Genomic DNA, 27194 nt, shown 5'->3' on the forward strand with positions numbered 1-27194 from the left:
AAAGATCTAGAACCTGGGCTGGAGAGATGGCTCAGTGGTTAAGAGCACTGTCTGCTCTTCCAAAGGTCATGAGTTCAGTTCCCAGCGACCACATGATGGCTCACAACCATCTATAATGTGAACTGATTCCCTCTTCTGGCAGATGTAAATGCAGATAGAATACTCATATACATAAAAAAATAAATTAAAAAAAAAGATCTAGAACCTTCTTCAGGGGTAGGGGACTGTTGAGCACGACAGCATTTCACTTGAAAAACACAGATGTCTTCTGGTGCAGAGATACCAGCCAGGTCAATTCTTTGTGTAGGAGAAGAACCCAGTGACTAGACCAGTTTGGAGGTGTGGTCTTTACTTTGGAGATAAGGAAATCACCAATCTGAGAGCTCAGAAGCAGAAGCTTAAAGGAGGAAAAGGGGATTGGCAGGCCATATCCAGGTCTTTCTGAAGAGCAACAGATCAAAGAAATGCATGTCAGTCATTACAGATTCGTCTACATTCTGCGTAACAAAGAGCGTCGTTACTTACTGGGCAGTAACCTTGGAATTCGTGCATCCTTCCAGTTTACGGGGCCCTTCACCTGGCTCAGGTGTTGGGGGGCTGTTGAATTCTGCCTCCAGAGTTTTCTTGGTCAAGGCTGTTTTTGTTACACTGGATACAGAACCCAACACAGGCATGGATTTGGACTCTGAGGTGGCTAATATCCCGGGAGGACCTTAAAACCAAACACATACCTCAAGTTTAATAATTCTGTTTGATGTTTAGTAATGGAGTGAAAGATTAGCTGAAAAGCCCACAGGAAGAAAAAGACCAACTTGGTTAAAAAAGTTTAAGTACATGCTAAAAGAAAAAAACAAGTCCCTACTAGAGGTCTGCTTGGCTCTGCGGGTAACTCGACCTTTCAGTGCAACTGGGGCATGCTGGGAAATTGTGTGCAGACCTTTGAGAGGCCACAAAACGACAGGCCACACTCCCTTCACTGACCCGTGCTTAGCAATACTGCAATTGCGGGAACTCTTTTCTTCTTTCCGAATATGGCTTTCTGACTGCCCTGCTTGAATTTTGCCTCTTAAGAGTTAATTCTTCCGAAAACTCAGCTCTGCATTTTAAACAGAAAATGGACCGATGTCAAAAGGTTCTTTCTAAAAGGCTCATGAAGACTTCTTGAGCATTAAACAGCTTTTATGAACATTTTCATTTTAATGTGAATGAGCAGTAAGTGGATTTATTGCCTCTTTAAAAATACAGACACAAGATTATAAAAATTAAGTGGCCAAGAATTTGGGCTGTTTACCTTCTGGACTCTGCTGCTCTTTGGGACAGGATTTAAGGGCTACAATAGGGCTTGCTACTGAAATGATTGGCACAGTGCTCAAGAGCTCCTGGGCTGAAGCTAAGCTCACCTGAGCTTCCAGTAGGCAGCATGCCTCAGAGCACAGCTGCCTCACGACTTCAGAGGAGGCTTTTAACAGAGAGGATGGCCAGACAATTCACAAATATGCAAATTAAATAACATCAAAATGAAGTTAGAACAGAGCCTTGGAGGCACCACTGGGAGACTGCCCTGGGGCCAGGCTGTGGCTCACTCAAAGAGGGGCTTGCAGAGCAGGCGGCACCCTGGGCCCAGCGCTGCGTGCGCTGCTGGTGCTCACCCATAAGCCTGGAAGGTGGAAGCGGGAAGATCAAGAGCTCAAGGTTACTCCTGACTACATGCCAAGTTCAACAAGAAAGAAGCAAAAGGAACCATCTCCTGAATTGGTATTATACAACCCAAAATGCTAGCGGACCCTTCCTAGTAAAAGCTCGGTAGTTATGCTCCTCATGTGGCTGTGACTGTGGCCGAAACCCATCCAGAGGGGCTGAAAATGTGCTCAGCAACTCTGCTCTCCCTTAGCCTGACTACAAGATGCACAGCCATCTGGTCTGGTGGCATGTGTGACATTCTCACCTCCTGTCTGGGCAGACAGGTGGTGCCACGAGTCTCCCCTTAGAAGGCCTTTCTTTTCCTACAGCTACGATGTGCCTTGAGCTGCAAGGGTACAGGACACAGACAAGGGCAGAACAATCGAGCATGAAGCTTCTGGAGAACAGTGATCTGAAGTCGAGCTCAAGATTGGCCTCAGCTCAGTCCTGCTTGGTCCTCGTAACTTGACGGCATAGTAGCCAGCGTTAATAGTCTGTCCTCGCCAGAAGACCCCGGTGGCTTCCATCTAGGCTGAAGCCACTGAAACAGGAGGCAGCAAGCTGAGCCAGGCCTACATCTTCCTTACAGACAAGAAGAAATGTAGAAGGCGCAGGTGTGTGGTGGCTACCACATCCTAGTGTCCCCAGCCGATTGCTGCTTGCTGACTGGTCAGTTTGACGGGCCGCCAGGTTGGCAGACACAGGGAGCAGCAGCTAGACCCAGAAGGAAAGGCGGGAAAATGGGGCCTCCTCGGGCGCTAGCCAGGGGTTGGGTCTACAAGGCCCGACTGCTTCCCGAAATCTCAGTGCAAGAGCAATGTTACAGGTCCCTGTGCCACAGACCTGAGCTCATGCTCGCTCATCTGTCACTTCTATCTGCCATGGCTGAACATAGCTGGGGCTGGCCTCAGACTCAATATGTAGCTGAATAGGACCTTGGATTCCTGGCCCTCCGCCTCCGCAGAGCTGGGGTGCAGGTGTGCACCTCCGTGCTGTGACGTGGCCCCTGGGGTAGGACCTAGGCCTCAGCACTCTTCCCAGCTCCGTCCCCCAAGCCCACTGGATTTTATCTTTTATTCTAACTTCCCTTGAATGGGACTGAAGCACTCCCGGTCTCACAGTGACGAAAACCAGTGTCCTTGCTCCCACTGGAAAAAACTGAAGCAGTGAGCACCGTGTACTTGACTAAACCTATGAACTGAGAACGTTTCTGGAGAAAAGAGAAGGTGAAAGGAAACACGATGGAACTGACAGTAGTGAAAGTGCCACCGAGCACAGCCGAGAGCGAGGGGCCTGTAGGAGTGCCTTCAGGGGGCTCCTGGGAAGGCTGGCAGGCACCAAGCCTCCAGATGGCTGGACGGAGGGGGCTGGCCTTGTCACTGCAATAAAAAACTGCCCCCGACTCCCTTCTCGGTCGTTTGCTGGGTGGGAAAAGTCTCATGGGGGGTCCCGCCAGTAGAATTTGCACATGCTGAAGAGTGAGTGTTTATGTCTGTGTCTTTTCCTCTCTCACTATCCTATCGCTCGCTCTGCAGGCTCAGCTGGCTGTCTACTATGGTGCCCACTCGTCTCCCATCACATCATGGATTTAAAAGTGTGGGCTCGCTAGCCATGGTGGCATACGCCTATAACCCCAGCACTTGGGGAGGCAGAGGCAGGTGGGCCTCTGGGAGTTCAAGGCCAGCCTGGTCTATAAAGAGAGTCCAGGACATCCATGGCTACACAGAGAAACCTTGTCTTGAAAAACCAAACCAAACCAAAACAAGAACAAAAGTGTGGGCTTTAGGGACCGAGTTCAGGGAGTAATTAATTAAATCTCCTCAGACTACTCACGAGTTTATTATAAAGGTTTGGCTGCTTAGCTGGCCAGTTTTGATTTGAGGAACAAGTTTAGCAAAACGTCCTGTAAGCAGACCTTGGCCACCATAGTTCCATCACACATGTTCCAGCAAGTTCAGCCACGGGTGTACCATGCCGAGAATGCCAGCTCTCAAGGCTGGAGTGGGCAGGCTGCTCCAGTTCAAGGCTGGCCTGGGCCACACAACAAAACCCCGTCTCTAAAATAAGCCAAATTCTAGCAACCTAAAGCTGGTCAGCATTTCAACAGATGGTGCTGACCAAGGTCAGTCTTAAAAACTAGGCCCAGTATCTCTAGCTTCTGATTACTGGTCTCCTTTGCTGTACATTTTCAGAGTTAGATTCCTGGCTGGCTCCAAGAGGAAACTTTCAGAAAGGTTTCAGCTAACTGCCAGGACCAAATTCACAGAGATGTCAGTATCTGCCCCAGGTCTGGAAGAGATACTGTGTTGCAGTACGTGGATAACGATGTGACGATCAGCTCACAAGAGGGGCAGAGCTGGAGTCACCGGCAGATTCACAAGTGGGTATGGAGAGTGAAGATGATTTCTCTGTGTGTTTAACTAGTGTGTAATTCCCACTAAAACTGCCAGCTGTGCTAGGGCGGGGCTCCTCTCAGGTCCTGGCTGACGTCGTCCTGAGGATACTGCTATAGCTGAACACCTGACATCACAGGAAGGCCGAAGCTAAGGGCAAGCAGCGGGCAGTGGCAGGCTGGGACCCCTGCTGCTGGATCCCCCTGCTGCTGGATTCCCCTGCTGCTGGATTCCCCCTGCTGCTGGATTCCCCTGCTGCTGGATTCCCCCTGCTGCTGGATTCCCCCTGCTGCTGGATCCCCCTACTGCTGGATTCCCCTGCTACTGGATTCCACCTGCTGCTGGATTCCCCCTGCTGCTGGATCCCCCTGCTGCTGGATCCCCCTGCTGCTGGATTCCCCCTGCTGCTGGATTCCCCCTACTGCTGGATTCCCCTGCTGCTGGATTCCACCTGCTGCTGGATTCCACCTGCTGCTGGATTCCACCTGCTGCTGTGTCCTGACAACATCATCTTGGCGGGGTTAGGTTGGAGGTCCACCCTTTCCTACAGGAGCTGCTGGCGGCTAAAGGCTCCTGGGAAAGAGACATCTGGATCCATGGCACAGCGCCGTGAGCCACTCACGTGCCTGTAAACAACCATCGCTGTGCACACAGAAACCAAACATAGGCACCAAAACAACCAAACCACAAAACCAAACAAAACTCCACAGAAACAGAAGGGTGACTAGCTGGAAGACTGGTGGGGGCAGGAGCGGGTAGTACACGGGGCTTCGTCCTGGGGTGCCCCGTGCTGAACAGGTCAGACCTACGATGCCTGAACACCTACGAATGAAGATGCTGGCTCTGTGAGCGCCTCAGGAGGAACCACAGACTGTCCTCACCAGCCAGGACTTCTTACTCACATTAAAAAAGCTAATCATTTAATGCTAATGTTTGAAAGATGATTTGATGTTAAAGGGGCTTAAAGGAAGAAGAGAAGACAGTGGAGAGTTCAAATCGGCTTACTACTGCTATCTGCTTCAGCTGTCACCTTCCTGCGACGTAAAATCCTCTCTAACTCAGTTTCACTGTTCTCAGGGCCAAGGGATTTTAAGCTTCTCGAGCTAGTGGATTTGTTAAGTGTCCCCTAAAACAAAAACAAAAAGGTTAATATAATATGCAAAAGAACATAAAACACAAACCAATAAGGCATTGTCAAAATCTGAACAGAATCAAGAAACAAAACAAATGCGTACATGGAATTCTCAGAGGTACACAGACATTCTCAATGACACAGTACTGGGTTTTTCAAAAGGACGCCGCTGATGGTGAGGATGCTAGCTTCCTCTCAGGAGAGCAAGTAGCCCAAGGACAGTTCTCAGGGAGCTGACCACGGACACAAGGAGCCAACCACAACCATAGGGAGCCTACCACTGCTAAAGGGAGCCGAGCACGGCCTCAGGAAGCCGAGCACGGTCATAGGGAGCCGAGCACTGCCTCAGGAGCTGACCATGGTCATAGGGAGCCGAGCACTGCCTCAGGAGCTGACCAAGGCCTCAGGGAGCCGAGCTCAGCCTCAGGAGCTGACCATGGTCATAGGGAGCCGAGCACTGCCTCAGGAGCTGACCAAGGCCTCAGGGAGCCGAGCTCAGCCTCAGGAGCTGACCATGGTCATAGGGAGCCGAGCACTGCCTCAGGAGCTGACCAAGGCCTCAGGGAGCCGAGCTCGGCCTCAGGAGCTGACCATGGTCATCGGGAGCCGAGCACTGCCTCAGGAGCTGACCAAGGCCTCAGGGAGCCTACCACTGCAGGGAGCTGACCATGGCCTCAGGGAGCCGAGCATGGCCTCAGGAGCTGACCAGGGTCATAGGGAGCTAGTTGCCCACGTATGCAGGAAGGAGGGGGGAGCGTTCCACTCACCTTGGAAGGGCATCTTCACACAGCAGCCAGGAGCTGCTGAGCACAAATCCTGAGAGGCTGAACAGCTGCGAGGCCTGTTACAGAGTGGGCGCGTGGCCCAGGCCGCACACCACATGGCCATGCTGGCTGACACATGGAAGGCCCCGTGTCCCCCTAAGGGGCAGGCCCAGCTCCCTGAGCATGTGTGTGGAGGGGAAGGCTGTGTCCTACAGGTGGGCTGACCCTGTCCTTCTGTCCTATGGTGGACTGACCCGCCCTCCTGTCTTATGGCCCGTGGGCACAGAGCCATCAGCTTCAGTAACTGAGGGCGGGGGCGCCGTCAGCCAGGCTGCCCTGGAACTGGCCTCTAAGATGAGGCCCAGCCATTGCCTTCCTTCCAGGCCCTTCCTGACGTCCCTGCCAGGAGAGCTGCTGCCCTCCTCCCCCTCCATGAGTGACTGGACACAGGTGAGAGACCCGAGCGGGGCAGTGAGGCCTGGCCTGCTGGCCTGAGGCAGCTTCCTCCAGCCAGGCCTAGAGCCACCCAGCCTGCGAGTGCAAACTAGCTAAGGGCTCTTCCCCCTCCTCCCACCTTTCCCAGCTTCCGGAAGTGCACTCGGGCCCTGCTGTCTAGGAATGGTGACTTTCCAGAGCACAGGACAAGAGACAAGCTCCTTGCGAAAGTCAGGAGGTTGCAAACCTCACCCAGGCAAAGCTAAACTCATGTTCTCACCGTCCGCAGGCCAGGCCAGGGACGGGACGACACTCCTACAGGAGGTGCAGAAAAGACGTGTGAGGACACGGTGAGGGGGCTGTGCCCTGCTGGCTTCCCGCCCAGCTGACACTCTTGAAGACCGGACTCCATTCCAGCAGGTAACCCTTCCCCTGGAATGGTTTTGCCTTTTGCTGTTGCAAAGACTTGTGAACTACCTGGAAGGAGCCAGTGACGGGAGCTTATTTACACGTGGAGGCGAGCGCCGGGCTCAGGAGCAGGCCTGTCGGTGTCCTGGGAAGAGGGGTGAGGCCCGGTGGCCCGGAAGCTAGAGGACCGTCCGCACACAGGGAAGAGTGCAACGATGGCGTGCTCTGCTCACGGTGCTTCTGCTGAAGCTCCGGGACTCACGTGGGAGGCCAGTGGGAGGCGCTATTTGAACACTGCGCTCTCACCTCCGACAGCTGACGGCGCAGTCACGCCAGACCCTCGAGGGGCGAGTCCGGGTGGACACGGCGGAGGGGACCTGCAGCCGCCGCTGTGGACACTCCCCACGCTCTCAGCGCTCAGGGGAAACGGTTCACCCCAAAGCGGAGAGGAGCCGCCCCAGCCACAGGAGCCCACGCCCAAGCTCCGACAGGGGAGACACACACACACACACACACACACACACACACACACACACACCCTCGAGGACGTGTCCCCAGGACTCCCATGACAGGAGCTTGGCTCTCTGCCCCCGGCCGCCACCCCTGCAGCTCGCCTCCCCTTGGTGACCCGGGCCAGGCACTGTCCAAGTGTGTCACACGGTCATGCCAGGCCACCTCTGTGCCTCTGTGGGACCTGCGGGCTCCTGCCTCAGCCGCTCAGGGAATGTTCAGCTTGAAATGTTAGTGACATGAGTCAGAAAAACGTGTCAGTCCGAGTTTATGCTTTAAAATCTGCCTTCAAAAGTGTGCCCCTCAGAGAAGGAGCAAAACCATGCCCGTGCCGCCCGACGGACGTGTGTGCCTGTGCCCGCCATGTGCATGCCTGTGCCTGTGCGGGCTCCGTCAGGGTGCCGGAGTGGGAGGCTCCCTGCGGGCCTCGAGCATGCCTGACCCGGCGGCAACACGTGCCCTCTGGAGTGTGACCACCTTCCCCTGCAAACTCCAGCGGGAAGCCCCGCTTTTGCTCACCCCGATGGGCGTGGTTTCCTGCCACAGACCCGGGCCACCATTCATATAAGATGATTTCCGGAGCTGCTGTCCTAATGCCACACGAATGTCAGGGGCAAGGATGAAAGAACTTCCTGGAACAGTCTTCACAAACCGTGAGTGAGCTCACGAGTTGAGTCTACCTATGTGCACACTACAGAATCCTAGAGAGCATCATCCTGACCAGGAAGACTTGAGCTGTGACACAGACTGGCCATAAAGCACAAGCTTAGCATGTGTGCAGCACACACGCGCACACACACACAAACACACGAGATTGTTAAATTCATTAAACTTGCTACTGTCCAGCACTACCTGTCACTGACACACTTTTTGCACAATCACGTATTAGCCACATCCTCTGCCAGGGTGGTCAAATCCCTGGACCTGTGGGGGCTGCCAGGTTAGCTGGTGATAGCCCATGTCCAGGTCCGCCAACCACAGCAACCACCCAAGGGCGTCTGAGGGGCGGCTGTTGGAAGCCATTCTTGGTGAACAGCGCTGGTCACTGCCATCACGGGGTGTGCTCCTGTGATGGCACACTGTGACAGCTCGCTTCGCTGGAGCGCTTCCTGCGCGAGGCCTAGAGGTGGGCAGCGGCCAGGCCCGGCCACGGCGCCCGGGGGGTGCACACGCGGCCAGAGGTGTGCTGCACGCAGCCTCAGAGAGTGCTGTGACTGACACGCCAACTCCAGCGCCGGAGACCCGGCCCAGCTCACCGGACCTCCTCCTGAGCAGGTGTGCTGCACGCCCCTGACCCCACGCCTGGGGCCAGAGCCAGGAGGAGCACTTCAAGTTCCGTGAGGAAAGCACATGCCCCCCCCCCCATGCACGCTCCTGCGCACGCACGCACACGCACACACACTGTTTGGCCGTGAGCTCAGCAATTCCACGCTCCTCCTGCTCGGGCAGAGACCTGCACTTCCCACTGCACCGTTGGTACAAGAACACAGACAAGGGCTTGCTGAGCGTGTGGTTGCCTTCCAAAGCTCAGTCCACAACCAAGCATTTGACACACGTGCCGGAGGTGGCCAGAGGTGCCATCCTGCAACCGGCCTGAAGAAAGGAGCCTCACAACCCATGGTAGAAAACAGGACACACCAGTTCCACACCCAGTCACCCACAAGCCGGCCTAGAAGACACCTTTGCCCGTGGCTCGCGCGGCGCTTACCAGGATGCCCTTCAGCTCGTCCACGGCGCTCTCGGGGCCCCGAGCTGGGTCAGGCTGCAGGAGAGGGAGAGAGGTTAGGACACACTGAACTTGTGTTTTTGCTAGCTACGTGTGCATGTGGCCGGGAGGACGGCCTGTGGGCGGCTCTTCTGTTAGGCTTCAACCCGCCGAGCGTCAGGCTGGCCCAGGAGGGATTTTCACACGCTAAGCTGTGATCCTTGTGGTGTGTGTGTGTTCGCGTTCATGCACATGCACCCCTGGCACAGAGGAAGATGCCGCGTCCCTTCTTGCTCCTCGAGTCTCCCGGGGGCCTGCTGGTGTCCGGAGGCTCACGGCCGGTCCAGCTCCAGCAGACCTGCGCGTGTGCTGCCGTGCTCAGTGGCTGCGGGCTGGAGCAGCACCCTTACACACGCAGCCGTCTCTCTGGCACCCGCTCTGTGCTCTGTTTCCTTTCCCCTGAGTGTTGGGTAGAGTGAGCCTTTTCAACTTCCAGAAGAGAGCTCACGGCCCGGCCGCCTCCCCGTGCTGCCTGTGTGTGCATCGTGAGTGCACAACGGTGGACTGAAGCCTGGACTGTGGACATTTGACCCCGAGTGTCAGAAGTGCTAGCAGCAGGCTGTCCTCAGCCCGTGACACACACCAGGAGGGCATGGCCCACAGAAGGGGCCAGCGCCTGGCTGCGGGGCCCAAAGCCTGGTAACCCGAGTGCAGTTCTGCACCCATGAAAAGGAAAAAATGGACTCCCCCGACACTCATACGCACACATACTCAGAAGCATGCATGTGCACACACAGGCATATGTAATAATAATGTGTGTTTTTAAAAAATGATCCATTTTCCCTTTTAAAAAAGCTGAAGAAAAATCGGGCTGAGACATTCAAGCTTCTCAGCCAGGCTTTCTTGGAAACGAGCATTCCCAAGTGTCACACACTTAACCAGGCCACTTCTGCCCGCCCAACATCAAGAGACTGGAAACTGGATAATTGTCCTCGTATAGGGAAACTGACACGCACACACTCGCAGTGCAGGTGGCATATACCTTGGGTCTCTCTCTCTCTCTCACACACACACACACACACACACACACGTGCGCACGTGAGCACACAGGCACCACGTACCTTGGGCCTGGCCTGGTTAACCGGCCTGAGGTGCACGCCCCTCTTGATCCTGTCCATCATCTCCTCCACCGCCTGTCGCTTCAGGTCGGTGACCTCCTCGGCTGTGAACAACACACAAACGTCACTGGGGCACACACAGCCGAGTCCTCCCACTGGTGGTGTAAGAACACCTGTCGTTTTCACGCAGCGGCGGGCCACAGGCTCCCGTGAATAAGGAAATACGTGAGCAGAACACACACGTGCAGTCAGTGAGCGGTGTGGAAGCCACTACCGTCCCACCTGCGAGAAACAAACAGACCTGCCTCACTCTTCCACACAAGGATAAACCTGGAGATCCGGAGAGCGGCAGCTCCAGGCTTCACACAAGCATACACTCTCACACACACCTCTCCTTCTCCTGTGTGCGTGAGTGGGTGTCTATCTGTGCGTAGCCAGTCCGTGTGTGTTGGGCTGTGCTTCGGATGTGAGCTTGGTGTCCCTGTCACCCCCCAGCCCTCCCTTCTCTTCTGTCCCCCAGCCCTCTCTCCTGTCCCCAGCCCTCCCTTCTCTCCTGTCCCCAGCCCTCTCTCCTGTCCCCCAGCCCTCTCTCCTGTCCCCAGCCCTCTCTCCTGTCCCCCAGCCCTCTCTCCTGTCCCCAGCCCTCCCTTCTCTCCTGTCCCCCAGCCCTCTCTCCTGTCCCCAGCCCTCCCTTCTCTCCTGTCCCCCAGCCCTCCCTTCTCTCCTGTCCCCAGCCCTCTCCTCTCTCCTGTCACCTCCAGCCCTCCCCTCTCTCCTGTCCCCCAGCCCTCTCTCCTGTCCCCTAGCCCTCTCTCCTGTCCCCTAGCCCTCCCTTCTCTCCTGTCCCCAGCCCTCTCCTCTCTCCTGTCACCTCCAGCCCTCCCCTCTCTCCTGTCCCCCAGCCCTCTCTCCTGTCCCCAGCCCTCTCTCCTGTCCCCAGCCCTCTTTCTCCTGTCACCTCCAGCCCTCCCCTCTCCTGTCCCCCAGCCCTCTCTCCTGTCCCCCAGCCCTCTCTCCTGTCCCCCAGCCCTCTCTCCTGTCCCCCAGCCCTCTCTCCTGTCCCCCAGCCCTCTCTCCTGTCCCCTAGCCCTCTCTCCTGTCCCCAGTCCTCCCCTCTCTCCTGTCCCCCAGCCCTCCCCTCTCTCCTGTCACCTCCAGCCCTCCCCTCTCTCCTGTCCCCCAGCCCTCCCCTCTCTCCTGTCCCCAAGCCCTCTCCTCTCTCCTGTCACCCAGCCCTCTACTCTTTCCTGTCACCTCCAGCCCTTCCCTCTCTCCTGTCACCCAGCCCTCTCTCCTGGCTCCTGAGTCAAAGCTGAGGCTCCCGGCACATGGCCCCCCTTCCCTGCTTCAGACCTCTGAGCCTGTCACTCCACTGCCGGGGACTGTCACCCCAACGCTCTGACACTGGTGTCTCACTGTCCCCTCCTGACCCCTGCTGCTCACCACAGTGGCTCAGAGTCCTGCGCTTCTTCCCACAGTATTTCTCTGCATGAGTTCACATTTACACGGGAGGTCACGTGTTTGCACCATGTCTAGTTACACCGGAGTGTGACCTGAGAGTGCCCTGCGCTCAGCATGCGACACTGTGGCTGGGCAAGGCCTGGACTCCCCAGTCTTTCTCCGGATCTCCTCTGGGGTCACCCCCTGCCCACCCGCCCCAGATGACCTGTGCCCAGCGACACTCCACGCAGTGACAGCCAAGTGTGTCACTCATCTCCACGGACAATGTGGAGTTCTCCCACCCTGTGGCTGTTCTCCCAACAGTCTGTTCAAGGAGCTCAACAAACACGCGGCTTCCAACAAGCCGCCACCAGAGGGGCCGACTGCGCACACTTACCAGCTTCTGGCTGCGCCGTCTTCTCCTTCTTGGCGCCGCCAGGGTGGGAGCGCTTCCGGATCATGGACATGAGGGAGCTGCGGGGACAAAGCACCCCAAGAGGTGAGTGTGAGCTGAAGGGGGGTCGGCATCCAGGTCAGCACCCGATTTCTGCTGCCGTTCAGACCACAGGTTTCACCAGTTTACAGGAAAATGTCCTCGAGTCCTGTGTAAAACTCACATGACATCAGCGCCTGACGGCCAGCATCAGTGAGCACAGCCTTACACAAGGGAGCGGATGCACAAAGTTCCCACTTCATGTGTTCAAGACAGAGTGAGTCACCCAGGAGGGCTGGTGCCCCAGGAAGGATGGAGAGTGAGTGCGGCGCGGGCTGTGCCAGAGGCGGGGTCGGCAGAGCAGCCGGGTCAGAAAACACCTGCTCACGAACAGGCATGCAAAGTAACCGGCTGTCATGGCAGGCACCTGGAGACAGTCCTCCTGTACCACGTGTCTCTAGCCCTTAAAAGCGCAGTAAGATCCACGATATGACACTCTCCAAGGCCCACGTGCCACTACAATGCACCGTGAGCGGTGAAAGGCCGTCAGCACACAGAAGAAAAACGGATAAAAACTTTGAAAACCCAGGGAAACATAAGCCAGCTCCTGCTGTGGGAAACTGGCGGGCATTATCTCTTTGAGCTGGAGATCTATGCACGAGCCAGTGACTGACCCACAAGGTCGGGTGTGTGTGCATGTGTGTACCTGTGTGTGCCTGTGTGTGAGTGTGTGTGCCTCTGTACCTGGGTGTGTGCCTGTGTGTGTACCGGGTATGCGCACAAGGAATTTCACACAGACTCTCCAGCTTCCACAGCCCGCAGATGGCAAAGCCCCGGCCAGCAGCCAGCTGGACACACATCCTGAGGGGTGCAGGAGAGCAGTGTATTCATTTCACCCCTTAGCAGAGCAGAGAGAACCTTCCAGAGTGAACAGAGCCAGAAGGACCAAGCGCAGAAGACAGAGGGAAAAGCCGGGAAGTTTAAAGACGAGGCTTCCTGGTTTGCGGAATGACTGTGGCTGTAGCCCTGGCCTCACTCGTGCCACACCCATCTGCCACTGATGAGCCGCAGCTCCAGGGCCTTTTATTCCATTTTTGGATTTTTTTTTAATTACTTCTTACATCTGGGCTTGGCTGAGTTAGTGACTCCCCTCGGGGCGCCCTCCCTTACACTGGCCAGGCCCCCTGGGTGAACCCCACAAAGCACAGAAGCCCACACCCGCCCTGACAGTCTCTCCGTCTTCTCCTGGAACGCTGGCTTTCTCTGCTTCCAAGCTAGTCACCTCATGACGGCGCCCTAGCCTCGAGGCTGCCAACCTATAGAATGGTGCCGCAGCACGGGCTCTCAATTGGGCTCCACCTCCAGCAGGGGGGTGTCCTGGGCACTCAGCCCTTGCCCCACAGATCTGGGGACTTGATAGCCCCTAGAACCACACAAGTCAATCCCTGTGAACCTGGAGTCATGTGTCACCACCTCAGCCAATGACAGGCCGTGTGTGACGGTGGCGTGGGCGTCATCTCCGTTTGTCTAATACTCACTCGGCACACCCACTGCTTAGGCTCGTCTCCACAGGCACACGGTAACCGTGTTCGGACGCACCTTCACCCACATGCACATCCTCGGGCTGCCGCCGATCCCTCCACGCCAGCCTCAATCCCTCCACGCCAGCCTTTCCCCGGGAGGCATCCTGTCCAGGACCTGCCCGTCTTTCTCTTTCCATCACAACACGACCCAGGCCACTTCCCTCCTATTTCCTCTCTGGGGTATCTGTCCTCTCAGTCAAAAGAGCAGGAGAGTGAGAGAAGCCACATTTCTGAGGAAGTGAGGGCAGAGGCCTTCCCCACCCCGGCCATGCTCATCCTGTCCACTGTCTATATTAGGATAAAAGTGACGGCTCAAGAACAAAGTTCGAAACCACAGGTGGGCTCAGTGCCTATGAAAGGTCAAAGTGTGTGCAAAACTATCTCTGACAAGAAAGTATTCTGTACAATTTTCTTCTGAAAAGTTATATCCCATACTATTTAAATCTACCTTAAAATTATTCATATTATTCAATGAAAATTTTCCTTTAAGAATCTTAGAAAAGAGTCCGTGGTTGAGGCATATATAGTCTTGATTCTTGTATTCATTCCTCGGTGTAGCTGTAAAGAGTTCTTTGGAGGAAATTCTATTTAGATTACACTAAATTCTAGGGGCTCTCAGCATTTCTAAGGCTAAAAATCAAAGGCCGACAGCAAGACTGTAATTGCTTTTTAATAGTTCTCATAGAAGTGACCTTTCTTATCAGCTCAAAATTCTAGACCCGAGAGAAAGATCAAAGTGACGCATTTCCCATTTTAAATGTCACCTTTGCAATATCTCCTACAGCTTTAGCTACCCAGGAGAGAAAATTTAAAATACCTGAAATTCTTTCAATTGACTCTTGGGCCTGATCACATGTAAAGATTATTTAACCTCGGCTACTTCAGGGGCTTAAAGTGGATTATGTCATAGCCAGCTCGGCAAGGCAAAGTAATGAGACTCTTTCTGAAAAGCAAAGTCCTGTTTCCACAGTCGCGTGGGAGGAACACGCCCCACATTCTATTCGGCTGCATCAGCTAAGGTGCAAAGCGGAAATAAAGGGCTGCTCTGTGTGAAAGGATTAAACAAATCACATGAGTTAATGAAAGCTAAAACATCCAGCAAAAGTTTAAATGCCATTTGTTCAAGAATAAATTACCCGAAGGCGGTAACTAACATGAAGCAGAGGTGGGCAGTCCTCAGAATAAGTGGCCTGACTCCTCCAATTCTGGATGGTGGTGGAGAGAACCACAAAGAAGGCAAGAGGTCTCCAGAACCTGCGTCAGGTGGAGGCCATGGTGACAAAGCTGGCGGACAAGGATTCCTGCCTGAAACAGGCTTCCTTCTCCAGGGCCTCAGCCAAAGTTCTTGCTCTGTAAGGCTCTCCTCTCAGAATTACTAACGGCTAACTATTAACACTGACGTAAAACATAGTACTTTTAGATCAATTACTAGTTTATAACAATTAGTAGGTCTAAGTTTTAACTTATGACTTTTAAAAATTGAATAAGCCAGAGCCTTCGAATTCAAGCTAGTGAGGGAAGAGAGTAAAACACTCTGGACACTCAAAATTCTTTGGCCCTGTGAAGGAAATCCTAGTGCTAGGGGTGGAATTTTACACGAGAAGTGTCTGAGTTGAAAGACAAACTGCCTCTTCTCGGTTGGAACCCTGCCGAGGACTGCAGGTTCTGTAAGGTGGCAAGTGGGCCTTGGGGATTTCCTTGAATGATGGTTTTAAAGCCCAAGTACACACAGAAAGCAGGAACACACCTGTGTTCGGGAAATGCTTTGTTCTGCCCTTTACTGTCCCTAATCATGCCACCTAAGCTGGCATCAAAGGAAAAGACAGGCTGAGGCTCTGACTGGGTGGGCGAAGCAGCTGCTTGACGGCTTGGGTTTGAGCCCTGCATTGCAGAAGCTGGGCCTGGCGGCACCTGTCTATGACCCCACCGCTAAGAAGTTCATCCTCAGCTACAGAGGGAGGTCACGGCCAGCCTGGGATACAGAGACCACCTCAGAAAGCAAACAAAACAAGAAACCCTTACAGGGTCAAGGGCAGGGAATGATGGAGGGAGCAGCGAGGCCCTCGTGGTACTTACCGGATTGGGTTGGGAGGTGGGGGCGGCAGAGGTGGCGGAGGAGGAGGTGGGGGCGGCACCGAATTCTCTGACTGGTTCACTCGCTTCTGGAGTTCATCCACTGTACAGGGAAGAAGCGGACTGAGAGCTGAGAGCAAGGACCACACAAAGCTCACTGTGTGCTGTTCATGCAAGCAACAGAGAGCGGCCCTCTCAGGCCCAGGACGGGGTGCAGACATTTCCGGGGAACCCTGTCATCCGGCCCATCCCAGTTCCATCTGGTAAAGCACACAACGGCTGTTTCCCTGAGCAGACAGCAAGGGCCAGGGCCTGCAGAGTAAGACTTGAACAGGCTGAGGGCCTCTGGCTACAGCAGAGGTCACGTCCCTGGACTTCAAAAGTGCTCCTTTTAAAGACGAAGCTTGTGAAACACTTGAGCAGTGGCATCTTCCCTCTTGTAACTTAATTCCCCTCAAACCTGGCAAATGCTAGAATTTCAGCCACACTCATTTCCTAGATGCCGGTTATGTAGGAACTTTTCCGTCTGGGGGAATGTCATTTACTCACTCACGTTCCCGAGAGACAGGCAGCAGCACTGTCAAAGGACCCATGAGCCAGCTGCAGCCCAGCACACTCCCCACTTCACGGCTCAAACGTAAGCTTGCGGCAGGGGCTGGAGGTGCGGCAGGGGCTGGAGGAGGAGCCCTGCACTGGAGCACTTGCCCAGCGGGCACAAAGCTGGACCGAACCCTGGGGCCCCACCACAAAGGAGTGAAGCCCACACCCCGGCCTGGCGGCTGAGGTCCCGCACGCTGTCAGGCCACTCTGCTCATCATGCTTACGCTTTCTCCGTCCTTCGACAGGCAGTGTGGGATAGCAGCTACACTCTCGCTGCCAAGCCCCAATCCAGACCTGTGCATCTGTCTCTCCAAAAGGGTCTAGGATCTTCCAGGACAGGGGCATGGGTGTGAGTGAGTGTGGTGTGTGTGTGAGTGTGGTGTGTGTGAGTGTGGTGTGTGTGTGTGTGTGTGTGTGTGTGTGGTGTGTGTGTGTATGTGTGAGTGTGGTGTGTGTGTGGTGTGTGTGTGTGTGGTGTGTGTGTGAGTGTGAATGTGGTGTGTGTGTGTGCGTGTGTGTGGTGTGTGTGTGCATGAATGTGGTGTGTGTGTGTGAGTGTGGTGTGTGTGTGCATGAGTATGAATGTGGTGTGTGTGTGTGCGTGTGTGTGGTGTGTGTGTGTGCATGAGTGTGGTTTGTGTGTGCGTGAGTGTGGTATGTGTGTGTGTGTCAGTTTGTGTGTGTGTGGTGTAGGGCAATGGTCAACATCAAGACCATCTGACATAGTAATATCCATCCTAAGCCGGCCCACACCTTCTGGGACCACGTGCGAGGACAGGGAAGAAGGAAGCTCTGGCTTTTTGCCTGTCCGCCTCACTCTCACCGGCCAGCCCCTCTACCCTGGTGCTGGGCACCCCGTCCCTGGTGTCAGAACACTTCCCCGAGTCTCTCACAAAGCCTGAAGACCGGCAGCTCAGCAGGAACCCACTCCAGCAGCAGACTAGGACAGCCAAGACCCAAGTGAGAGACCGGGCCGCGCGGACTGAACTAACCCGACCCAAGGCCTGAGGTTCCCACTTAACACTGTGTTCACTGTTAGGTGTGGCCTGGAAGGTAATATTCCATGTGTGTAACTAAACCTCGGAGATGAAGGGCACAAGCACCAGAGACGAGGGGTTCGTTTTAATAGGAAAAGAGGGAAGAGTGGAATTCTTTCTCGACACTGAGCTGAGCCGAGGGCTCAACCAACTTTGTCCCCTCCCAGGCCAGGATGGGGCAGCCCGGTCCCCGGCCTGGTTCTCACAGGGGCTGAGGGGGGACTGCGGTGTTTGTGACTCAGTGACACCCTCGGTGACACACTCAGTGACAGGACGTCTCTGCCAGGCCGGGATAGCTGGGAAGGCTGTGGACTGGGGACAGCTCAGCCAGTGTGACACTCAGGAGCCCGGGACTTGCACCTGGCTCCCCAGAGCCCCTGAAAGGAGCAGCTGTGGTGGTGGTCACTGCAACCCCAGCGCTGGGAAAGTGTGTGATCACGGGCCGCCCTGGTCACAGGCCAAGCTTGCTGCTGAGCCTCAGACACTAGTGAGAGGTTCCCTGTCCCTTCAAAACAACAGACAAGGTAGCGGGCGCCATGGCCTGGGGACAACGGGCCCCCACAGATGCCCGGGGAGCCTTCCCAGCTTCCCGCAGACTCGGGGCATGCTTCCCAGCACCCCACAGATGCCCGGGGAGGCTTCCCAGGGCCTGCACGGTAACTCCCACTTCCGCTGGCCTCCATAGGCACGAGGCGTAAGCATGGTGCTTAGACACATGCAGGAAAAACACGCACACACACAAAATAAAAATAAGTGTTTAAAAAGAGAAACTACGGTGGAGAGTTCCTGAAGTGGACCTCTAGTGTCCACTTCGCGCGCGCGAGCACACACACACACACACGCACGCACACACGCATGCACGCACGCACGCACACCCCTGCACTGTTTCTCCCGGTGGCTTTCCTAGTGTGACAGGCTCCGTCGTGGGCAGAGCGGCCTTACCCGAGTGCTTCAGGTTCCGCGCCCTCTCCTCCGCGCTCTGGCAGCGCTGCTCCAGCTCACGTTTGTCCTCCTCCAGGAGTGCCAGCTGCTGCCTCAGGTGGTGCATCTCCTTGTGCAAGGCCTCGCTCTCCAGCTGCTCCTGCAGCTCCTTGACCTGGGGGGTTACACACGTGAGTGGCTGACGGCCGCCTGTCAGTGACGGGAGGGTGAGTGTTCCTCCAGAACTCTTCCAGCAGAGAGATTGCAGTGTGCAGAACCTCACACGAGCTCTGGGTGTGCCCGTGCCGGAACCCACCACCAGCTGCTTCATTTTACTGAGCCGCTGGCTACAAGCTAGAAACACCGACATTTCAGAGAGTGAGCCCAGATAAGCAGCACCCTAAACTCTCCTCAGCGCACACACGTGTTCCTTCTTTCTGAAAAGGTGATTCCTGCATGTGGGAGCAGAAAGACATTCTTCACCTTTGGTCTCGGGGAGCAGAGGCCTCCGGTCCGTGTGCCAACGCTTCCCACTGACGAAACAGACACCTGGCCTGACCTCACAGCTAAGTGTGAACAAAAGTTAGAAGTGGAGAGGATTGTGCACCAGAACCTGTGCTCAAGATGCTGAAGGAAAGGCAGGCCCAGCGGAGGCCTGGTGTGAGGATCTGCGCACACTGACAGCGGATGTGAGGATGTGTCGGGAGCCGCATTCGCCATTACAAGATGGCGCTGGCTTCCTGTTTCCTGGTTCTTCTTGTCAGTGCTGTATCTTGCAGCAGCGCATGCGCCACAGGATGCTAATATGGATTTGAGTGCTCTCCCTATCAGAGAACACATGCTAATTGGGTATTGTGCGGAGCACCAATTACAGACGAGCACGTAGACCTGCGGGCTATTTAAGCAGAGCACTCACAAGGCTTGAGGTCCTTCCCCATCTACTTTCAAGAGCTTCATAATAAAGATTCTGCTGGACAAATCTTCGGTTGCCGCGTCATCCTTATCGGCGAAGGCTGCGCGCGACAAGGATGTTAGCCTAGTGTGAGAACCTACAAACACTGACATCAGCCTGGTGTGAGGACGTCAGCCTGCTGTGAGAACCTACAAACACTGACACCAGCCTGGTGTGAGAACCTACAAACACTGACAGCGGATGTGAGGATGTCAGCCTAGTGTGAGAACCTACAAACACTGACATCAGCCTGCTGTGAGGCCGTCAGCCTGCTGTGAGGGCATCGCCCTCGTGTGAGCACCTGTGCACACTGAGGTGTGAGTGTAAGCCTGGTGTGAGCTTACCTTCTGCTGATGCTGGATCCGCTCCTCCTCCAGCTGCTGGCTGAGGGTCGCATTCTCGTGCAAGGCTTTCCCCAGCTGCTGGTCCGGCGTGGCGCTCTGCAGCAGGAGCTGGCTTTGTCTCTTCAGCTTGCTCTGTTCAATGAACATCTGCGGAAGTTAAGCACAAGAGCGTGAACACCTGCGCAGCCCCTACATCTACCGTGCTCGTGAGCGGCAGTGCGTGGAGCTCCAAAGACCCCAGGAAACGTGGGAGACATGCGCTCCGGGAGCCACTCGGCAGGAGGCCACTCCTGATCTCATACTCTCCAGACCTCCTCTGTCATGCCACTGCTGTGCACACAATCAGCTGCCAATGTCCTCCTGCCGCTTTAAGGTGCACTCACACCTGGGGCAGCAAGTGTGCGTCGGCGATGTTCCGTGTGCCAGGCACTTTCTTGCCTAACTTTCACCCAGCTTTTATACACTGACTAGGATGCCTTCACTAACCACTGTGCAGCCCGGGAGATGCACTCCACACCCAGATAACACTGCCAGACACAACCGTGACTCACATTTTCCCAGGACCAGGAATGGGGTTCAGAGAGAAAGTGATTTCCCCAGAGACTTGTAAGTGTCAAGACCGGCGCTCACACTCAGGGCATGCCTCCTGCCCACCCGGCTCACACCCTCCGCTGTGAGGAGCCAGTTCATGAGCGGAGTACAGAGCCTAGAAGGAGGCAGGGTAAGTTAAAGTCTACTGAGGTGCTTGTGATGGGGGTGGAGTGGAGGAAGAACACACACATACATACAACAACTAAGACAGTCACACACACACAGCAAACACAATCACACACACACAACAACTAAGACAGTCACACACACACACAACAACTAAGACAGTCACACACACACAACTAAGACAGTCATACACATACAACTAAGACAGTCACACACACACAGCAAATACAGTCACACACACAACAAACACAGTCACACACACAACTAAGACAGTCACACACACACAGCAAACACAGTCACACACACACAACTAAGACAGCCACACACACACAGCAAATACAGTCACACACACACAACTAAGACAGTCACACACACACAGCAAACAGTTACACACACACAACTAAGACAGTCACACACACAGCAAACACAGTCACATACATACAACAACTAAGACAGTCACACACACACAGCAAACAGTCTCACACACACACACAACAACTAAGACAGTCACACACAGCAAACATAGTCACACACACAGCAAACACAGTCACACACACACAACTAAGACAGTCACACACACACAACTAAGACAGTCATACACATACAACTAAGACAGTCACACACACACAGCAAACACAGTCACATACATACAACAACTAAGACAGTCACACACACACAGCAAACACAGTCACACACACACAACAACTAAGACAGTCACACACACACAGCAAACACAGTCACATACACAACAACTAAGACAGTCACACACACACAGCAAACACAGTCACACACACACAACAACTAAGACAGTCACACACACACAGCAAACACAGTTACACACAGCTTTTGTTCTAGAGGGCATGACACACTCTAGGCCTATTCTCCTCCTTACAGGTCAAGAGAGAACAACATTTATCTGCCCTTCATCAAACTCTCTGAATAAAATAAATCATGAAATCATGATTTGTCACACCAGATGAGCCTAGAGCAAACCTTCTGAGGAGGTCGATGTTGGCCCAGCTCTGCTGAGGGGTGAACACACAACACAAACAAAACCTTTCCCTGGAAACATGGTCCAGTTTTCAGGTGTCACTGGTGTAATACTCCGTCCCCTCTGCCTCGGGCACCCTGTCTAGGGCAGCTTTCACTGCCCGAGCAGCCTCTGAGGGCATGGGAGAGTAGCCTGGAGCCGTGGGTGCCCAAAGCCCTGGAGCCAACATGGTCAGGCCGACCCAGAGACGCTCATCCCACCTGAGAGGGAGATCGCTGCCCCGTGAGAGCCAGAGATAACGGGGGTGCAACATGGCACCGGTCCATCCAATGAGCCAACCAGCTCAGGCAGTGAGCGCACCACCAATGCCAGAACGGAAAGGTGGGCCCGCCACGTCGCATCCGGGATGGTAGTGGGCGCTGCCCCAACTCCCAAGGCCCCTGAGTGTGGGCGTTTCGCACACAAGCTGGCCACCGCCACACACTGGGGTCACTCGGTGGCAGTCCTCCCGCCCAGCTCTCTCCCACCCACAAAATGCTCTGAGGACTCAGCCATTCCTGCCAGGAGGGCAGCTCGGTGGGGAGGGCCTTCGCTGTGCAGGTCCGGGGAGCTGGGCTGCAGGCCCCGGGAGCCCTGGAAACAAAGTCCCCTGCCATGGCAACATACCCACCTCCTGTGCAAAGGACTCTGCTTTCTTGCGGAGGTCCTTCTCGAGCTCCAGGTTCTCCTGCAGCTCCTCGTACTCCTCAGCGGCTAGCATGGACACTTAAACAGAGCAGAGACAAGGGCTGTGCACCTCACAGTAGCTCGTGCGCAGCCAATTCTTCACAAGGCACATGGGTGCCCTCGCCTGTCCTGGCTGGTGCAATGCTGACCTGATGGGCAGTTTGCTGATGTGGACAGAAAATCTAAAACTATTCACACCCTAGTCTCAACGGTCAGTGCGCACCCTGAAAGAGCAAATCAGGAGAACAGACAGAGACACGGTTGCAAGCATGCTCTTGGTGCCCCTGGGGGAAACGCCTCGGGAGCGGCGAATCAGCAGGAGAAAGGCTGCGCTGCGGTGAAATCCCGCTGTGCGGTCTATGGAAAGACATGTCTTCAGAATCACGCCCTGTGAAAGTCAGTGAAAAGGGATGCATTTCTGGCCTTTGGGTCTTCTTTAATGTGTGGAAGTGTGTTGTCTGTGTGTTTGTTTGTGTGCCGCAGGCGTGCAGGGGGCCAATGAGGTCAGAAGGTTTAGGGTCCCCTGGGACTGGAGCTATGGGTGGTCGTGAGCCACCGTGAGGGCACTGGGAACTGAGAACTGGGAGTTGCCAGAGAACAAGATGCTTCTGGACACTGAGTCATCTCCCCAGCTCCCTCAGGTCTGTCTTTTAAAGACACAGACAAAAGGCACATCACAGGAATTTCACAGGGCAGGGCACGCATGACAGGCCAACAGCTACGTGCGAGATGCCAGTCAGGGCTACCCGGTGAGGACCCCCAAAAGTCAGGCCCCCAAGAACTGCTGCAGGAAAGGTCCTGCCGGAGAAAAGCCCAGGCACCATGCTGCTGACACGCTGCTGCGGCCCGCTTTGTTAATAATGGTGAGCGGGACGCAGGAGCCAGCCGCGCGGGAGGCGGCACGACGCAGGCCTCGCCACTGAAGAGCTGAGTCACGGCAATAAACTCCCACCGGGACGCTCCTAATGGCTGCTTTCACGCCCTGTTCCAGTGGGCACTTCAGTCCTAACTGACTAAGGACGGGTTTGCTGGGTAATGACATAGAATTTCAAACTCTGTTCTTCATAACTACGGCCTCCTCACACACAAGCAGAATAGTCTAACTCAAGCAAAGTAGTGTAAGTGGCGGTTTGTGCTGGGAATTACAGGTCCCTGAGGACTGAGCGGCTTTCAGAGCTATTTAAAAAAAGAAATTCACGACAAGAACAATGAGGACATGAGTATCTGGAGCCCTGGGCAGGCCGGCAGGCTGCCTTTCTCTCTCTAGAACACTATAATAAAAAGTGAGTTTTTCCATGTCTAGGCCCCTTGCACTTGGATTCTGAAAGGAGCCGCCCTGGTCCTGGTGTGTTCACATATCCCCACTTTCTAGACAGGGGACTTCCTGAAGACAAGACCCCACACACGCTCCACACAGCACACACAGAGGGCCATGTACACGCCGAGGTGGGACCTGAGGAAAAGCCTCATCTGTCTCCCAGCTCGTTTTCCAGGCCTGTCCCTTCCACACGCCAGGCCTAAGCAAGCAGAAGCTGAGGCCTCCACAGGGACAGCTGCAGCCCTGGGCCCCAGCCTCTGAGTGAGGACACTGAGCGGCTGGGAACCTGTTAACCCTGCTGTGCTCTGGATGCTGTGTGGCCTCTACCTGCTGCAAGTGTGTTCCCAGCGTGTCAGTGTGAAGAAGTGCAGGGGCCTTCGGAGAGTGGCTTCCGGCCAGCCACTAGGCCTGTGCCCCAGAAGCAGTAAAGCTGATCTCATGAGGAATGAAAGAGCAGAGCAGCCCCTCTCTCGTCATGTGACCCCCCCATCATGTGACCTCTGTCATCGCTGTGGTGGTCCATCAAGGCCTTCCAGAGCCAAGCAGATAATGATGTCATACTCCGGTGGTATCTGAAGCCAGAAACCTGTGTTCATTTTACAGTGCCCAGCCTTGGGTAGCGATGATAGCAACAGAGCGTGGACTGAGCGGTCCTTTCCGCCAGCACACTCATGTGGAGACTTCGGTCTTGCTCCCTGCACTAAACTGTAAGCGCCCCAGACACTCTCACACTGACACTCACGCCATATTCAGCAGTAAGAACGACATGCTGGCCAAACGACACGGCGTGTTCTTGTGTTGGGTCCCTTTCTCTCACTAGATCTGGAAGGGCGCAGAGCACCAGAGCAGAGGCGCTTGGCACGCCTGACTTTTTAACAACAGAGTTCTGGTGTGCCCGCCTGGTGGGCTGGAACGCACTGTGTGGACAAGACCGAGAAGTCACGGGGCCCAGTGCCCCCACTGAGGGGGTGGACAGTGCAGGCTCTCTCTCTCTCTCTCTCTCTCTCTCTCTCTCTCTCATAGATTCAGATCCAAGCATGTAAGTGCCAAGGGGGCAAAAGTAGTCCCACAAAACACGGAGGGCAGAAGTGTAAATGTTTCAAGTTTCAAAATAAATTCGTTCCAAGTCCCTGCATGGAAATAGCTTTGACTGAATTTTTTTAGAGTGATGTGTGCAGTGGGCACACTTGAAGTGTGAGTACTGTGCCCACTTGTGTGTGCACGGAAACGTGAGGTCACCTTTGGGCATCCTCTCGCTTGCTGCTGCCTTCCTGTCTCCCCCGGCTCTCTGTGGGTTGTATTTATTTATTTTGGGGGCGAGGTCTCTCACAGAATTTGAACCGTCGTCCAGCAAGGCTTCGGACAAGAAGCTCAGCGTCTCCTGTTCTCTGCTCCCCTAGTTAGGATCTCAGGGACACTCACACTCCCTCTGTGTGCATGCGTGTAACAGGGTCTCACTGTGCAGCCCGGGCCAGACTGACACTCACTGTGCAGACGGGGCTGCTCCAACATCACAGGTGCTGGGATGGCGTGTGCCACCAGGCCGGGGTTGAAATCCTTTCAAACTCCTCAGTGGTGAAAGAAACAGACATTGAGACCTAACTGCTAACAGAACGCCCTCGGAAGGAGACCACCTCTGGACACACGCAGCAACAAGCGGCCCAGACGTGTAGGCAAGGGTGCGCGGGAGCACGGGCCTGCAGACACTCACCTCTGTTGCACTTCTCTAAGACTCTTCTCTGCTCCAGAACTTCCGTGTTTAAAGTGGCTTTTTCTTGCTTAACTTTATTGACCTACAAGCGTAAAACGTGGAGGAGAAAGAAACGCCCAAATGAGACCGAAGGTAACCGGGGACCCCCCACAGGGACCCCCGCCGGCTGCTTGACACCGCGCAGTCGCGTGTGCAGTGGCCTGTAGGCGCTCCTGCGGAACTGAGCTGACCCGGGCCTTCGGGCGGAGCCCGGATCATTCACAGGTTCCCGACGGACCCTCCCCACACAGAGAACTCTAGCCGTTCAGGGCCGCCCGCCTGTGCTTTGATGCAAAAGTCCAAGTTGTGCACGGCGCTCCTATCGGGAAGCAGGGCAGCCAGCACTCAGCTCAGGCTCCAGCCTGGACGTCCGTCTTGTTAAAAGCAGGAAGAGAATAGAAAAGAGTCCCATACTGCAGCTCCTTAATCACGCATAGCTACCCGATCCGGGTGGGTAACTGTCAAATGCATTTCGCTGAATTTTAAAACACAGTTGTGGTTATGGGCCTGAAGACTTTCCAAACACCCTGTGCTGCTCCAGGCGTGTAAGGACACACACAGGAACGGTAAAGACCAGGTCAGAACAGCAGCTGCCGGGGAGCTGGGCGTGGAAGGAGGCAGGGCAGGGCAGTACCCACGCTTCCCGGGTCTGTGCTGGCTGGGTGTGACCCCAGCAGAGGGCTGCACACTCACTCTTCCTGCTTGATTCCCTGCTAGCCGTCTGCATAACCCCTGACTGGGTTCCAGCACCACCTCTAAGAGGCGGGGCATACAAGCGCGCCCTTCCCCTCTCCTGCTGTTTCCTGAAGAAGCAAAGTGCAAGAATGGATCTGACACAGCCCGGGACCCACCAGCCTCCCGCTTCTTGTCAGAGACATCTTGTTCTTTGCCTTGGATCACATTAGTAAGCTGTGAACAAAATCCAGCAGCCACCCCTTCCCCCAAGGCTGCCCCCTTGTGTTATGTTGTCTGAGACGGGAGACACCCGTGTTACAGCCTCATATCAGCCCAGGCGGGAGCCGGCACGGCCTCACACCAGGCTGCCCTGAGTCTGAGCGGCTGAGCTAGGGTTGTGTGCTCACGTCTGTACTTCTGAGTGACTGGAATGGGGCAGTAAACCAAAGCTGACACATGGTGCTAATGTCAAAAGTCAGTTTTTAACAGCAAGTGTGTGACTCAGCCAACCTCACACCAGTCTTCGAGGTGTGGCCTTCCAGGCCTGAGACACCCACCTCCTCCATCACCTCCATGAGCGTGCTCTTGACACTTTCCAGCTCAATGGCCAATACCTTCTTCTCTTCCTGAACAGACACAATTTGATCCCGTAGCTCTGCAATGTGAAAGGAAGTGAATCAAAATAAACTTTATTTTACTTTTTAATTAGCAAACAAAACAACAGGTTTTCTCACAGCATTTCCATTCTTTTTTCTGGTTGATTCTCCAACCCCTCACTCCTATTCCCCACTTGAACTCTTCGTCCCCAGGGTCCCCTGAGCCTACTTTAAAACCTCATTCCCCTCACGGACCTCTTTGTAATTTTATGCCTGTCTACTTAAAACCATTTCTCTACAAACACACAAAGATAACATGAGATGCTAGGATCTGCAAAAGAGACAGAGTACGTGGCATTTGCCTTCCCAAGCCTTGGTTACTTCACTTAAAGGAATATTTCCAGTTCCATTACTTTTCCTACAAATTCCATAACTTCCTTTTCCCTTCTGTTGTTGTGCATACATGTGCACATGTTCAGGCATGTGACTGCAAGTATACACCTGACAGCACACATGTGGAAGTCAGATACAACTTTGGTTCAGCGCTGCTGACTGAGGACACAGGCCAGCCGGCCCTCAAGCTTCTGGTTCAGCCGTCTCTCACTGCAGGAGGGCTGGCGTTGTGGACACAGGCTCCCTGCCCATCTCGACACCTCCAGGGCCCCCACCCTGCACAGTGAGCACTTTACAAGAGCGTGTCCCCAGCCGGTAACTTCCTTTCTGCTTCCAGACGAACACAACCCCCCTGTGCACGGGTGCACACTGCCCCTCAGCTGCTGACTGACAACTCATCCCATTTCCGTGCTGCTGTGAATACAGCCACAGTAGGTGTGACATGCCACCCTCTGACAGAAGCAGGGCCCTCTGGGTATGTGCAGCTGGGCCAACTGGAG

At 54.8% G+C, this 27194-nt stretch overlaps 1 protein-coding gene across 3 annotated transcripts in view; it reads right to left on the reverse strand.

The window, feature by feature from the left end:
* Window positions 1-27194, reverse strand: part of Shtn1 (shootin 1) — a 76100-nt gene that overhangs the window by 15469 nt on the left and 33437 nt on the right. For all 3 annotated transcript variants that reach the window (XR_009594381.1, XM_021643411.2, XM_060391754.1), the window contains 11 exons: window positions 26263-26360; window positions 24992-25073; window positions 21907-22001; window positions 19529-19675; window positions 18254-18407; window positions 15678-15777; window positions 11983-12059; window positions 10149-10249; window positions 9031-9084; window positions 5079-5199; window positions 526-712 (listed from right to left, as the gene is read on the reverse strand). Coding sequence is in view for 2 of the 3 variants with exons in the window: in XM_021643411.2 (XP_021499086.1) it covers window positions 526-712; window positions 5079-5199; window positions 9031-9084; window positions 10149-10249; window positions 11983-12059; window positions 15678-15777; window positions 18254-18407; window positions 19529-19675; window positions 21907-22001; window positions 24992-25073; window positions 26263-26360 (1216 nt within the window). In the remaining variant the exon portion in view is untranslated. The remainder of the gene's footprint in view (window positions 1-525; window positions 713-5078; window positions 5200-9030; window positions 9085-10148; window positions 10250-11982; window positions 12060-15677; window positions 15778-18253; window positions 18408-19528; window positions 19676-21906; window positions 22002-24991; window positions 25074-26262; window positions 26361-27194) is intronic.

This window comes from Meriones unguiculatus, chromosome 1, assembly GCF_030254825.1.
Source record: "Meriones unguiculatus strain TT.TT164.6M chromosome 1, Bangor_MerUng_6.1, whole genome shotgun sequence".
Classification (NCBI taxonomy): domain Eukaryota; kingdom Metazoa; phylum Chordata; class Mammalia; order Rodentia; family Muridae; genus Meriones; species Meriones unguiculatus.